The sequence below is a fragment of the Tinamus guttatus genome, unplaced genomic scaffold (genome assembly GCF_059628265.1).
Source record: "Tinamus guttatus ecotype Peru unplaced genomic scaffold, ASM5962826v1 Tinamus_guttatus_pri_ptg000334l, whole genome shotgun sequence".
Lineage (NCBI taxonomy): Eukaryota > Metazoa > Chordata > Aves > Tinamiformes > Tinamidae > Tinamus > Tinamus guttatus.
This window is the reverse complement of record NW_028288868.1, coordinates 336,130-350,000: the sequence shown is the minus strand read 5'-3', so window position 1 is coordinate 350,000 and position 13,871 is coordinate 336,130. Positions and strand designations below refer to the sequence as shown.

At 51.6% G+C, this 13,871-nt stretch overlaps 4 protein-coding genes and 1 non-coding gene across 5 annotated transcripts in view; 4 read left to right on the top strand and 1 right to left on the bottom strand.

Annotated features, from left to right (window-relative positions):
* Positions 1–13,871, top strand: part of LOC104564609 (uncharacterized) — a 35,957-nt gene that overhangs the window by 4,902 nt on the left and 17,184 nt on the right. The window contains 1 exon segment of the mRNA XM_088529648.1: positions 11,394–11,402. Coding sequence (XP_088385774.1) covers positions 11,394–11,402 — 9 coding nt within the window.
* TRNAL-AAG (transfer RNA leucine (anticodon AAG)) lies at positions 600–681 on the bottom strand. The gene has a single exon. It is a non-coding gene; the product is annotated as a tRNA-Leu (tRNA).
* Positions 1,292–5,801, top strand: LOC104580487 (butyrophilin subfamily 1 member A1-like). The gene is made up of 8 exons (XM_088529624.1): positions 1,292–1,397; positions 1,711–1,827; positions 2,318–2,665; positions 3,037–3,318; positions 3,423–3,539; positions 4,381–4,401; positions 4,768–4,800; positions 5,125–5,801. Exons 1-8 carry the CDS (start codon positions 1,292–1,294, stop codon positions 5,799–5,801), a joined length of 1,701 nt encoding a protein of 566 aa, XP_088385750.1.
* Positions 5,818–9,264, top strand: LOC148593783 (butyrophilin subfamily 3 member A3-like). The gene is made up of 5 exons (XM_088529623.1): positions 5,818–5,851; positions 7,404–7,520; positions 8,000–8,347; positions 8,719–9,000; positions 9,119–9,264. Exons 1-5 carry the CDS (start codon positions 5,818–5,820, stop codon positions 9,262–9,264), a joined length of 927 nt encoding a protein of 308 aa, XP_088385749.1.
* LOC104564608 (butyrophilin subfamily 1 member A1) lies at positions 11,927–12,850 on the top strand. Its single transcript, XM_088529622.1, has 2 exons — positions 11,927–11,933; positions 12,135–12,850. The coding sequence occupies exons 1-2, from the start codon at positions 11,927–11,929 to the stop codon at positions 12,848–12,850; spliced, it is 723 nt and encodes a 240-aa protein (XP_088385748.1).

The window sequence follows — 13,871 nt, the reverse complement described above, 5'->3', positions numbered from 1 at the left end:
AATGTTCTTGCTTTTTATTTTATTATTATTAATATTATTTTTTAAAAAAGAGGTGCAATAAAATGGGACTTGCTTTCCTGGAGTGCAGCGTCTTTCTCAGGAGAGATCACACTGTTGGTCACAGTTTAGGCTGTATTTGGTTTTTGGAATACAGCACACTGGGGGGTTGTAGTCCTCCAACCAAGCCCTGGCAGCATCTGGAAGTTTCTACTTCCACCTCCGTGTCCGGATGGGTTTTGAAGACCTCCAAGGGTCTCCAAGAACCTACTGGGTGGACAACCCCCTCCAGGATCTTTCCACATTAAAATGTTCCTCTTGGCTTCAAGAACCCCATATCAAGAAGAGAACCCCATATCAAGAAGAGAACCCCATAAATATTTCAATTTCTGCCCCTTGGGAGAGGCGTATCCAGCCCTGGATGCTACAGGGAAAAGTTTCTTCTCTGGATTCCGTGTTCCAGTTTAATCTGCCCATGTTGTCCTATTCCGGAGGTGGGGTGCAGCATTCCAGATGTTTTCCCTATGCTGTCCTCCAGATGTGGCCTCAACAAGCACTGCATAAAGTGACATTGACCCTCCCCAGGGCCCAAAAAGGGGACCTGGCAGCGGTGGGATTCGAACCCACGCCTCCGAAGAGACTGGAGCCTTAATCCAGCGCCTTAGACCGCTCGGCCACACTACCATGGTGACAGGGATCCCCTGGGTTATGGAATGGGATACAAAAATTGGGGGGAATTGCGCAAATTCCTGGGATCTTTTAAGGGGATTATGCCAAAGTGACTGGGGGATGTCTAGGAGAAGGACCAAAGGAGGGATAAAAAAGGATGGGGAGGAGCAAATGGGGGGAAAAGAGGTGAAAATGGGATAAAAGAGGGGAAGAATGGGATAAAAGAGGGGAAGAATGGGATAAAAGAGGGAAAGAATGGGATAAAAGAGGGAAAGAATGGAATAAAAGAGGGGAAGAATGGGATAAAAGAGGGGAAGAATGGGATAAAAGAGGCTGGGTGTGGGCAAGCAAGCGGTAGGTCTCCTTGCTCCCAATCCTTGGTCTCATTTGCTCCAGAAGTGTGTCCCATATCCTTATCAAATCACTTTAATTCCAAGTGTCTCCTTGTCTGGGCTTGTGTGCATCAATGGCTAGTGACACGGAGCCGGGGCCAATGATAGGAGCCGGTCTATACGTCAGCACTAGGAAATATCCGGGATTCTTTCCCTAAGGAAAAGCTTGGGGATGGTGGTGAGTGGGAAGACCCCCGAATTGCCAAAGGATCCGCCCGTGGGATCCGAGTCCCATGTGCTTGAAGGAGTCTCAGGGCTCTGCACATGGGACAAGCCTGGAGCACCGATCTGCTTCCTTCATTGGGCAAATCGCCCGGAGCAAACGATCCGAGGACAAAGGTTGGAGCCGGGCGCTCCCTTAGACCTTGTGAAGCTCCAGCACGTCCGGTGAGTGACTCCTCTCTCTGCAAAAATGCTCTTAAAATCAACTCTATCCCTTTCTCTTGCTCCCTTCCCTCCTTTGGAAGCGTGTCCTGCTCCATGCAGGGGCTATCCAACCTCCTTTGCTGCCTGTTCCCACTTTGTGGAGAAGAAGTTGGGTTGGCTGCTCCTTCCTGGTGGGAAATTCCTGAGTCTTTGTCCTGGAGAAGAGCTGCCCCTTGGTCTCCGCTGCCCCTCTCCTCATTTTTCCTTTTCCCTGTGTCTTCTCCAGGTAGACTCTCCGAGGAAATGCTGTTTCTCCCGGGCTGGGGTTGCCCCCTTCTCACCAGCCACCTGCGGATCTTCTTGTGCTGTTTTGTGGTCCTCCACGTTCTCCATGTGGGATCAGGTGGGAATGTCGCCGGTTGATGCAGGGTTCACAAGGGTCTTGCCCAGCTGTGGCTGCCGGATGGGGGTCTCCATGATCAGGAATCTGGGGCGATCGGCGCAGGGAGAAGGTTGTGGGGAGGAGCAGTGTCCGTGGAGTTTGGCCCCGTCTGGGCTTTCGCTTTCCCTTTTGCTCTCACACGGAGGACGTGTGGGGGCTGGGGTAGCTTCTCAGTCTTGTCCTTTAAGAGCTGTTTATGAGCATGATAAGCAGGAGGTGGAGAGCCCTATGTAGGCTGATCCCAACTCCAGAGGGGGTGGGATGATCTTTGCAGGAAACCTCTTTCTCACCTGGGTCCTTCCAGAGTATCTCCGGTGTCTTCCCTTTTCTCTTTTGAGGACACCCAAACACTCACCCCAAATTCTTCACCCTTCTGCCCAAAAGCTTCATCCTACCTATACAAAAGCTCCTTGTCTCTCTCACTGTCCTTCATGTCCTTCTCTACTCACAGCCCAGCTGAAGGTGGTGGGACCAGACCGCCCTCTCAGTGCCACCGTGGGGGAAGAGGTTGTGCTGCCCTGTCAGCTCTCCCCTGCCTTGAATGCTCAGACCATGACTGTCAGGTGGATCCGTAAGGACTTCTCTCAAACAGTGCACCTCTACCAGGGTGGAGAGGACCTGTATTTGGAACAGGTGAAAGAATATCAAGGGAGGACAGAGTTGTCCCATGATGGCCTCATCAAAGGAAAACTGGACTTGATAATTACCAATGTGAGACCTTCTGATGACGGGCTGTTCGTCTGCACTGTTCAAGATGATACTGGTTATGCAGAAACTGCAATGGAACTGGAGGTTTCAGGTGTGTTACTGGCTCAGGTCTTACCTAGAGTTTAGCTACATTTCCATGATGTTAGTTCTGGACCATGACAACCAAGTTCAGGTTCCCCACTCTAATGGGCAAGAAAATGATTACCTCACCAACGCGGATGGGAAATGTGGTAGGTTTGAGACAGATTTCATACCTGGGATTGTCAGGAATCCTCTTTGGTCAATGATGTGGGTGGTTCTTGTTGGTTTCTTGCCCTGGGTAGGGGATGCCTGGTCCTACAGCCTCTTCAGGACATACTGGATGGGGATGTATATGGTATCCTCAGAGAACCTGTTCAAGTTCATCCTCCCTTGAAGGGATCCACTCAATACTCGACCCCAGAATCCTCATTTTCTCCCCAGCCATAGGCTCTTGCCCAGTTTTCTCACTGGAGGGCTACCAGGATGGAGGAATCCATGTGGTGTGTCGCTCGTCTGGCTGGTTCCCAGAGCCCGAGGTGCTGTGGAAGGATCCTCGTGGGCAGCATTTGGCCTCGGTGTCTCAGCGACATTCCCATGATGAGAAGGGCCTCTTTGGAATAGAGCACAGCCTCACCGTGAGAGGGGAGGTAGATGGGAGCTTGTCCTGCGTGGTGAGGAACAGTCGCCTTGGGCAAGAGGAGTCGTCATCTCTGCATATATCCGGTCAGTTCCCAATTGGGGATGTGGAGAACCTCCCATTAGGAGGGAACGAGGGTCCTAGGAGGAGAGTGAGAGCAGATGAGTAGTGATGTCTCCTTCTTCCTTAGCTCCCTTCTTCCATGATGCCCATCCCTGGAAGGTGGCTCTGGCACTGATGCTGGTGACTCTCTTAATCCTGATACTTGGTTTAAGTGTCTACGCTGTTCACCTGTTCAAGAAGAAAGGTAAAATGTGGGGCAAGGGTGGAACATGGTAAAATGGAAACAAACAAACGAACAAACAAACAAAACAGGATCAAGGGAGGATCCATCCAGATGTAAAGGGATATTTTTCGGAGGGGTGAATAGAGGAGGGATGAGACCAAGATTGTCCTGGCAAACACGGGTCCTCTACTAATCTTCTCTCTTTTTTGCTTTTCTTTGTAGGGAAACAGTCCCGAGATCTGAGTGAGTCTTTCTCATTTTCACTTTTGGAACCTTTCCACAATGTTGTGTCTTTGGCATGGATCCTGATTTGATCCAAAAAAAATGATTTTGATTGGAACGAGCTCGCAATGAGTCTGAGGAAGCTCAGGCTGAGCCAGGGTGTTGTCAATGTGCCCAGGATGGGGTGCAGAAGCCAGGGAGCAGGACTTGCCTCTTCCGGAGTTGGGAAGGGGAAAAGAAAGTCCCTTTCTCATGGGCTTGTGCTTTTGTTTTGCCTTTCAGAGGGAAAAATGGAGTTGGGCAAGTGTTTTTCCCCCTTTCCCCTTTAAGATTGCTCTTCAAATGGATGTCCTTCAGATGGACACCAGCTTCTTGACTTTTGTTCTTGTCTGGGAAAAGGACGTGGTTAAATCCAGCTCATGCTGAGCCGGTGTGTTGTCCACGTGCCCAGGATGGGGATGCAGCAGACTGGCACTCTCTGGAAGTGCCAGCAGTATCTGGGCATTGCCCCTTCCCTGGGAATGAGGAAGAGAAACCAACTCCGGGCGTAGAGTCATCCCCAGTGATGCCTTCTCCTGCGGTTGCATCTTGGCGATGGGAGGCTCCTCTGCTCATGACTTCTTTTTCTTTCACTTTTCAGAGGCAAAGGCTTCAGAGCTGGGTGAGTCTCTATTTCCTGTTTTCACTTATAAACCCTCTGCAAAAAGCTGATCTCTTCAGCCCCAAGGTGGCTTTTCCTGACTGCGGTCCCAGGTTGAGGCCTTTCAAAGCGAGGTCTCAGATCTCCAGAGAGCCCCCAAACACTGTCCTGAGAGAGGAGGATATCAGGGGTGTCTGGAAAGCCCTTGCCCAGCACTGGAAGCTCTGCCTTGTCCCTCTCCAAAAAAGCAGTGACTGGTCTGGGGACACCCTAGTGAGATGTGTGGGGTGAGAACAGGACTGGACCCTCTTCCCTGCCCATGTCCTCAGTGTGGCCCCGTGTGGGGACAAGCATGGTGTTATAACCGGCTCTCATCTTTCCTTGCAGCGTGGAGAAGAATCATTTTCCCTCTAAACGCAGGTAAACACAGTTTGTCCTTTTATCCTTCCTCAGTCCTTTCCTTCCACGGAAAGTCCTCTTCATTTTTTTTCTGTGTTTTTATGGGGTAGATGGGCCTGGACATTTCTGGACCATCCCTGTCCTCAACAGACAGTCCATGACTTGTATCTTAGAGCATGAACCTGAGAGCACCAGGCCTTGTTCCTCCTTGGTGGAGGGAGCTGTCGTGTCCCACCTTAATGAAAGTGGAGAACCAAAGAGTTCTTCAAGCCAAAGAGGTCTTCACCCAAACTGTTCCTATCCCAAAGACCCGTGTCAATACTCTGCTTGTTCTTGTGCCTGCAGAGGAGGTTTTCCTGGATCCAAACACAGCTCATCCACAGCTCGTACTGTCCCAGGACTGCAGAAGTGTGAGATGGACTGAAACATGGTGGAACCTTCCATACAGATCCAAGAGATTTGAACGACTGTGCTGTGTGCTGGGCCAGGAGGGGTTCAGGGAGGGGAGACACTGCTGGGAGGTGGAGGGGGAGGTGGGTGATGAGACACACTGGGCCGTGGGGGTGGCCGCTGAGTTTTTGTGGACGAAGTTAGTGGTCTCTCCCAAACCCGAGGAAGGCATCTGGGCTGTGCAGCAATGGAAGGGAAAGTTTGAAGCTCTCACAGACCCTTGCACCCCCTTGTCCTTGTCTCCAGTTCCCAAGAGGATCTGGGTAGTTCTGGACTGCACACTAATGCAGGTGACATTTGTCAATGCCGATAACGGGGCTGAGATGTTCACATTCAGGTCAATCTCATTCACATGGGGGAAGATCTACCCTTGGTTTTGGGTGGAAAAAGGAGAAGTCCGTGTGTGCCCCAAAGCCAGCACCCTTTCCATGCCCTCACCCCATCCCACCTCCCCTCCAGCCTCCGAGGCCTCCTGCCCTTCTCCAGACACCCCTCTCTCTCTTCTCCTTAGTACTGCAGGAGAAGGGACTCAAGTCAGCTCTGCCCCAACACAGGGTGCGGATAGTGACTGAGGGACAAAGAGGCTCCATGGAGGCTCCAGTCCCAATCCTGGAGTCGGGATGTGGGTTTGGATGCTCGGAGGAGGCTGAGAGACCCCAGGAGACTCCTTGGCCTCATCCCCTGTTCTTAAATGGGCTCAATCCCCCTCTTCCTCCTGGCTCCTCTCTGCTCCATGGGAGTGCGGTTGGGAGCAGGGACACTCCTTGTAGGTGCTACCATGTCCCGGCTCTTCCTGGGATACCTGGACCTGTAGGTTGGCGTGGGGGAGTCCAGTGGGGCTCCTCCATCCCTCGTGCTGCCTTGGGCTGCCACCGCTTCTCAGTGGCATTTTGCTAATATTTATATTGTTTTTCACCTGTAAATAAAGTTTTGTACGTGAATGTGGAACTCCTCGGTGCATTCTTTTTTTTTTAATCATTGATGGCAAATTTTCTCCTTCTGGAAGTTTGCAGCATTGGGATCCAGAGGCAGTTGGGAGTCAAGGACAAAGCAGGGCCTGGGCAGTGCTGGGCTGGGAGCTGGCAGCATCCGGGGGCTGCCCGGGTCCAGGATTGGGATGGAGCATTTGGGGCATTGGGAAGGGCTCTATGAGCCACCTGCATCTGCTCAGAGATGGGTATGGACCTTGTGGAACATCTCAAGGTGGCTACGGGTGTCCCCTCTGCACTAGCATTGGTGTGACTATGGGTCCACCTGCCCCTTCGGGGATGGTTGTTGGTTCCTCCTCACCCTTGGGGATGAAGATGGAACCTCTGACACCTTTAGGGATGGGAATGATCCCTCTGAATCTTTTGGGATGGATATGGACCCTCCAACACCTTTTGGGACGGGAATGGACTCCCCTGCACCTTTCAAGGTGGATACAGACCCTCTGCACCTGTATTGATGGGAACCAGTCCTGGCTTTTGGAGATAGTCAGCAGAAGGATGAAGGGCAAGGGGCAGTATTTAAAAGATGGCAAATTCCGATAAATAAAAAGAGGTTGAGGGGAAGCCCTTCAACCTGAGGACAGCTGAGTGTTGGGACAGAAGCACGGGAAATCTGCAGCTCTGCAGATATCTATGTTGTAGTGTTGACGACAAGTCAAACACAGGAGGAGAAGGGCTTTGGAACAGCGGTAGGTGGAAGACCCCCGAATAGCTCAAGGATGTCCCTGCAAGACACAAGTCCCTTGTGATTCCCGGAGTCTTGGAACTGTGGAAGAAGCAAAGAACCCAGCTCTGCACTTGGGCGGAGCCTGAACATGAGTCCCCTCCCTTCATTGGGCAAATCGCCCAGAGCAAACGATCGGAGAAGAAAGGTTGGAGCCGGGCGCTCCCTTAGACCTTGTGCAGCTCCAGCACGTCTGGTGAGTGAATCCTCTCTCCTCAAAATCTGCTCTTAAAAGCAACTCTATCCCTTTCTCTTCCTCCCTTCCCTCCTTTGGAATCGTGTCCTGCTCCATGCAGGGTCCATCCACCTCCTTTGCTGCCTGTTCCCACTTTGTGGAGAAGAAGTTGGGTTGGCTGCTCCTTCCTGGTGGGAAATTCCTGAGTCTTTGTCCTAGATAAGAGCTGCCCCTTGGTCTCCGCTGCGCCTCTCCTCATTTTTCCTTTTCCCTGTGTCTTCTCCAGGTAGAGTCTCCGAGGAGATGCTGTTTCTCCTGGGCTGGGGTTGCCCCCTTCTCACCAACCACCTGCGGATCTTCCTGTGCTGTTTTGTGATCATCCACGTTCTCCATCTGGGATCAGGTGGGAATGACGCCGGTTGATGCAGGGTTCACAAGGGTCTTGCCCATCTGTGGCTGCTGGATGGGGGTCTCCATGATCAGGAATCTGGGGCGATCAGGGAGGGAGGAGGTTGTGGAGTGGAGAAGTGTCTGTGGAATTTGTCCCCATCTGGGCTTTCGCTTTTCCCTTTGCTCTCGCATGGAGGACAAGTGGGGGCTGGGGTAGCTTCTCAGTCTTGTTCTTCAAGACATTATTGAGCTGTTTATGAGCATGATAAGCAGGAGGTGGAGAGCCCTATGTAGGCTGATCCCAACTCCAGAGGGGAGGGGATGATCTTTGCAGGAAACCTCATTCTCATCCGAGTCCTCCCCGACCTTCTCCAGTGTCTTTTGCCTTCTGAGAGCACCCAAACACTCCAACTCGTTGCTCTTCTGCCCTAATGCTTCATCCCACCCATGCAAAAGCTCATTGTCTCTCTGCTTGTCTGTCTCCACTCACAGCCCAGCTGAAGGTGGTGGGACCAGGTCGCCCTCTCGGTGCCACCGTGGGGCAGGAGGTTGTGCTGCCCTGTCAGCTCTCCCCTGCCTTGAATGCTCAGACCATGACTGTCAGGTGGATCCGTCATCACATATCTGAAACGGTGCATCTCTACCGGGATGGAGAAGAGCTGTATTTTGAGCAGATGGAAGAATACCAAGGGAGGACACAGTTGTCCCATGATGGCCTCATCAGAGGAAGCCTGGACTTGCTAATTGCCAATGTGAGACCCTCTGATGATGGACTGTATGTCTGCACTGTTCAAGGTGATGCTGGTTATGCAGAAGCTGAGGTGGAACTGGAGGTGTCGGGTATGTTGCTGTCTCAGTTTTCTCCTCCAGCCCAGCCGTGTTTCCATGATGTTAGTTCTGGACCAAACCAGCTAACTTCAACTTCCCCACTCGAATGGGTATAAAACTGATTCCCCCACTGATGTGGATGGGAAATGTGTGTAAAAACTGAAGCAGATTTCATACCTGGGAGCTGTCAGGAGTCCTCTTTGGTCAATGTGGGTGGTTCTTGTTGGTTTCTTGCCCTGGGTTAGGGGATGCCTGGTCCTACAGCCTCTTCAGGACATGTCAGGTGGGGATGCACATGGTATCCTCAGAGAACCTATTAAAGTTCTTCCCCCTTTGAAGAGATCTACTCAATACTCAACCCCGGATCCTCATTTTCTCCCCAGCCATAGGCTCTTCTCCAGTTGTCTCACTAGAGGGCTACCAGGATGGAGGAATCCATGTGGTGTGTCGCTTGTCCGGCTGGTTCCCAGAGCCCAAGGTGTTGTGGAAGGATCCTCACGGGCAGCAGTTGTCCTCAGTGTGTCAGCGACAGTCCCGTGATGAGAAGGGCCTCTTTGGAATAGAGCACAGCATCACCGTGAGAGGGGAGGTAGATGGGAGCTTGTCCTGCGTGGTGAGGAATGGTCGCCTTGGCCAACAGAAGGAGTCATCTCTGCACATATCGGGTCGGTTCCTCCTTGGGAATCTGAAGAACCTCCTGTTGGGAGGGATGGGGAATCCTTGGTGAGTTCAAGGTGGTAAGTGAGAGCAGATGAGCAGTGGCATTTCCTTCTTCTTCCTTAGCTCCCTTCTTCCATGATGCCCATCCCTGGAAGGTGGCTCTGGCACTGATGCTGGTGACTCTCTTAATCTTGATTCTTGGTTTAAGTGTCTACACTGTTCACCTGTTGAAGAAGAAAGGTAAAATGTGGGTCAAGGGAGGAACATAGCAAAACAGAGCAAAAAAGGATGGGTCTAGAGAGGAACCATATAGATGGAAGGGGGTGTTTAGAGGGGTGAGTCCTGGCAAAGGGGGGGGTCCACTGCTAATCTCCTCTCCTTTATTTTCTTTTTTTTTGTTTTTAGAGAGACAGTCCAGAGTTCTGGGTGAGTCTTTTTTTCCCCTTTTGCACTCCAGAGAGATTTGCACAATATGGTGTCCTTGGCAAGGGCATTGGGTGGATCAAAAAAAAAAAAAAGAAAAGAAAAAAAAAAAACATGATTTTGGATGGAACAATCTCTAGGCAAGCCTGAGGTTTGCCTGTACCCATGAGCACGGAAGTGCTCTAGTGTGGGACCAGTAGGAATGTCTGTGCATGAGCTGTTCCATGAGTATGTGTGGGGAAGAGAAATTGCAAGGTAGTCAGAACCATTCCTGGTGATGCCTTCTTCTGGTGTTTTATCTGGTGGATGGGAAGCTCCTCTGCTGATGTCCTCTTCCTTTTCCTTTGTTTTTCAGAGAACCTGTCCAGAGAGATGGGTGAGTGCTGTTCCTGTCTAAGGCTGTGCCCCGTGGTGGTTTGGTTGTTGTGTGGGAGAGGATATGGGCTAAATGAAGCACAGTGGGAGCCAGGGTGTTGTCCATGTGCCCAGGTTGGGGTGCACAAGCCAAGGAGCAGAACTTGCTCCTTTTGGGATTGGGAAGGGGAAAGGAAGGTCCTGTTTTGATGAGCTCATCCTTTTGTTTTGCCTTTCAGGGGAAACAAAAATGGAGCTGGGTGAGTCTTTCTCTCCCCCCCCCCCCCTTTTTTTTTTTTTCCTAAAAATTTTGCAAATTATGCTTCCAATGGACACCAGCTTCTTGCCTGGGAAAAGGACTGGGTTAAATCCAGCTGAAGTTGAGCCAGTGCATTGTCCTTGTGCTGAGCATGGGGATGCCGTAGGCTGGGACCAGGGCTTTCCCTGCAAAGATCTGTGCATTGGTGGTTCCCTGGGCACAGGGAAAAAGTGATGGGGCAAGTCAAGGAGCAGGACCTGGCCCTTCCATGCTGGTGAAGGGGGAAAAGAAGGTGCCTTTCTGATGAGTTCATTGTTTTGTTTTGCCTTTCAGGGGAAACAAAAAAGGAGCTGGGTGAGTCTTTCTGTCCCTCTCTCCTTTAAACCTGGAAACAGCCTGGGTTAAATCCAGATGAAGCTGAGCCAGGCATTTGTCCATATGCCCAGCATGAGGATTCCGTAGGCTGGTGTCAGGGCCTTCCCCGAGAGTGTCTGGGCATTGCTGTTTCATGGGGCATAGGGAAAAAAAGGTGGGAGAAGCCAAAGAGCAGGACTTGTCGCTTCCATGCTTGAGAAGGGGAAAGGAAGGCCTCTTTCTGATTAGCTCATCCTTTTGTTTTTCTTTTCAGTGGAAAAATCCATAGAGATGGGTGAGTTTTTTTCTTTTCTTCTTTTTTTTTTCTCTCCCTCCAAAATAGTTCATAAACGAATGTCCTTGGGATGGACACCTGTTTCTTGGGTTTAGCTCTTGCCTGGGAAAAGGACTGGTTTAAACGAAGCCAAGTCTGAACCAGTGCATTGTCCTTGTCCCCAGCATGGGGATGCAGTAGACTGGGATAAGGGCCTTCCGTAGAAGTGTCTGTGCATTGTTGGTTCCCTGGGTATGGGGAAAAGAGGCGGTGGAAGACAAGGAGCAGGACCTGGCCCTTCCATGCTGGTGAAGGGGGAAAAGAAGGTGCCTTTCTGATGAGTTCATTGTTTTGTTTTGCCTTTCAGGGCAAACAAAAAAGGAGCTGGGTGAGTCTTTCTGCCCCTTTCTCCTTTAATTTTTTCCTACAAAGGAATGTCCTTGGGATGGCCATCATCTTCTTGGGTTTGGCTCTTGCCTGGGAAAAGGATGGGGTTAAACCCATCTGAGGTTGAGCCAGGGTGTTGTCCATGTCCCCAGCATGCGGATGCAGAAGGCTGGATTAGGGCCTTCCCTGGAAGCGCCTGGACATTGTCCCTTCCTTGGGAATGGGGGAGAGAAGACAATTCCTGTGGGTGTGGGATCCATCCCCAGTAATGCCATTTCATTTGGTTGAATCTTGGGGATGGGAAGCTCCTCTACTCATGACCCTTCCTTTTCTTTTGCTTTTCAGAGGCAAAGACCGTAGAGCTGGGTAAGTTTCTTTTTCTTCCTGCTTCCACTTGTAAAACCCTCTGCAAAAAGCTGACCCCTTCTTACTCGAGGTAGCTTTTCCTGACTGTGATCCCATGTTCAAGCCTTTCAGAGAGATGTCTTAGACTTTCAGTGTGAGCCCCCAGGCTCTGTACTAAGGGAGAAGGAGCTCAAGGGCGTCTGGAAAACTCTTGAGCCCTTGCCCAGCTCTGGGTACTCTGCCCTGTCCCTCTCCAACAAGGCAGTGGCTGGTCTGGGGATAGCCCAGTGAGATGTGCAGGGAAATGAGACTATCTTGGGGTGCCCAGAACAAGGCCAGACCCTCTTCCCTGTCCATGTCCTCCGTGTGGCCCTGTGTGGGGACAGGCGCTGTGTTGTAACTGGTTCTTATCTTTCCTTGCAGCATGGAGAAGGATTGTTTTCTCTATAGACAAAGGTAAAGATATTTTGTGCTTTTTGTCCTCTCGTGGTTCTTTCCTCCTAGGGATAATCCACTTCTCTTTTTCTCTGTTTCCATGGGGGGTAATTGGCCTGGACAGTGCTGGACTGCTCCTGTCCGACAGGTCCATGACAAGACAGGACTTGCACCTTAGAGCATGAACTTTGGCGTACAAAGCTTTGTTCCTCCTTGGTGGAGGTGGTGTAGTGTCCCATCTCAGTGAGGGTGGAGAACCAAAGAGCTCTTCAAGTCAGAGGTCCTCACCCAAACTCTTCCTATCCCAGAGACCTGTCCCAACGCTCTGTCTCCTCTTGTGCCTGCAGAGGAGGTTTTCCTGGATCCAGACACAGCTCATCCCCAGCTCGTGCTGTCCCAGGACTGCAGAAGTGTGAGATGGACCGAAACACGGCAGGACCTTCCATACAGATCCAAGAGATTTGAACATTTGTGCTATGTGCTGGGCCGGGAGGGATTCAGTGAGGGGAGACACTGCTGGGAGGTGGAGGGAGAGGTGGGTGATGAGGCAGACTGGGCCATTGGGGTGGCCAAAGAGGCCTTGAAGAGGGATGCAATGACTTATGCCTCCGCCAAGCAAGGGATCTGTGGTGTCCAGCAACAGAATGGAAAGTTCGAGGCTCTCACATCCTCTCGCATCCCCTTGTCCTTGTCTCCAGTTCCCAAGAGGATCTGGGTAGTTCTGGACTGCATACTAGAGCAGGTAACATTTGTCAGTGGGGATAATGGGGACGAGATCTTCACATTCAGGCCAGACTCATTCCCTGAGGGGAAGATCTACCCTTGGTTGATGGTGAAAAAAGGAGAAGTCCGTGTGTGCCCCAAGGCCAGCACCTTCCCAACATCCTCACCCCATCCCACCTCCCCTCCAGATTCCAAGGCCTCCTGCCCTTCTCCAGACACCCCTCTCACTCCTCTCCTTAGTGCTGCAGGAGAAGAAGCTCAAGTCAACTCTGTCCCAACGCAGGGAGCAGCCAGTGGCTGAGGGGCAAAGAGACTCCATGGAGGCTCCAGTCCCAATCCTGGAGTCGGGATGTGGGTTTGGATGCTTGGAGGAGGCTGAGAGACCCTAGGAGACCCCTTAGCCTCATCCCCTGTTCTTAAATGGCCTCAATCTCCCTCTTGCTGCTGGCTCCTCTCTGCTCCATGGGAGTGCGGTTGGGAGCAGGGACACTCCTTGTAGGTGCTACCGTGTCCCGGCTCGTCCTGGGATACCTGGACCTGTAGGTTCGCATGGGGGAGTCCAGTGGGGCTCCTCCATCCCTCGTGCTGCCTTGGGCTGCCACTGCTTCTCAGTGGCATTTTGCTAATATTTATATTGTTTTTCACCTGTAAATAAAGTTTTGTACGTGAATGTGGAACTCCTCGGTGCATGTTTTTTAATCATTGATGTTAAATTTTCTCCTTCTGGAAGTTTGCAGCATTGGGATCCGGAGGCAGTTGGGAGTCAAGGACAAAGCAGGGCCTGGGCAGTGCTGGGCTGGGAGCTGGCAGCATCCGGGGGCTGCCCGGTCCAGGATTGGGATGGAGCATTTGGGGCATTGGGAAGGGCTCTATGAGCCACCTGCATCTGCTCAGAGATGGGTAGGGACCTTGTGGGACATCTCAAGGTGGCTACAGGTGTCCCCTCTGCACTAGCATTGGTGTCACTATGGGTCCACCTGCCCCTTTGGGGATGGTTATTGGTTCCTCCTCACCCTTGGGGATGGATATGGAACCTCTGACACCTTTAGGGATGGGAATGATCCCTCTGAGTCTTTTGGGATGGATATGGACCCTCCAACACCTTTTGGGATGGGAATGGACCCCCCTGCACCTTTCAAGGTGGATACAGACCCTCTGCACCTGTATTGATGGGAACCAGTCCTGGCTTTTGGAGATAGTCAGCAGAAGGATGAAGGGCAACGGGCAGAATTTAAAAGATGGCAAATTCCAATAAATAAAAAGAGGTTGGGGGGAAGCCCTTCAACCTGAGGACAGCTGAGTGTTGGGACAGAAGCACAGGA

Excerpts from the sequence above, each read along its gene's own strand:
- LOC148593783 (XM_088529623.1), top strand. The coding sequence starts at position 5,818 with ATGGAGGCTCCAGTCCCAATCCTGGAGTCGGGAT. Across the intron at positions 7,521-7,999 it reads CGTTCTCCATCTGGGATCAG|CCCAGCTGAAGGTGGTGGGA; the intron begins GTGGGAATGACG and ends CTCCACTCACAG. Across the intron at positions 9,001-9,118 it reads GTCATCTCTGCACATATCGG|CTCCCTTCTTCCATGATGCC; the intron begins GTCGGTTCCTCC and ends CTTCTTCCTTAG.
- LOC104580487 (XM_088529624.1), top strand. The coding sequence starts at position 1,292 with ATGTGCTTGAAGGAGTCTCAGGGCTCTGCACATGGGACAAGCCTGGAG. Across the intron at positions 2,666-3,036 it reads AATGGAACTGGAGGTTTCAG|CCATAGGCTCTTGCCCAGTT; the intron begins GTGTGTTACTGG and ends TTTTCTCCCCAG. Across the intron at positions 3,319-3,422 it reads GTCATCTCTGCATATATCCG|CTCCCTTCTTCCATGATGCC; the intron begins GTCAGTTCCCAA and ends CTTCTTCCTTAG.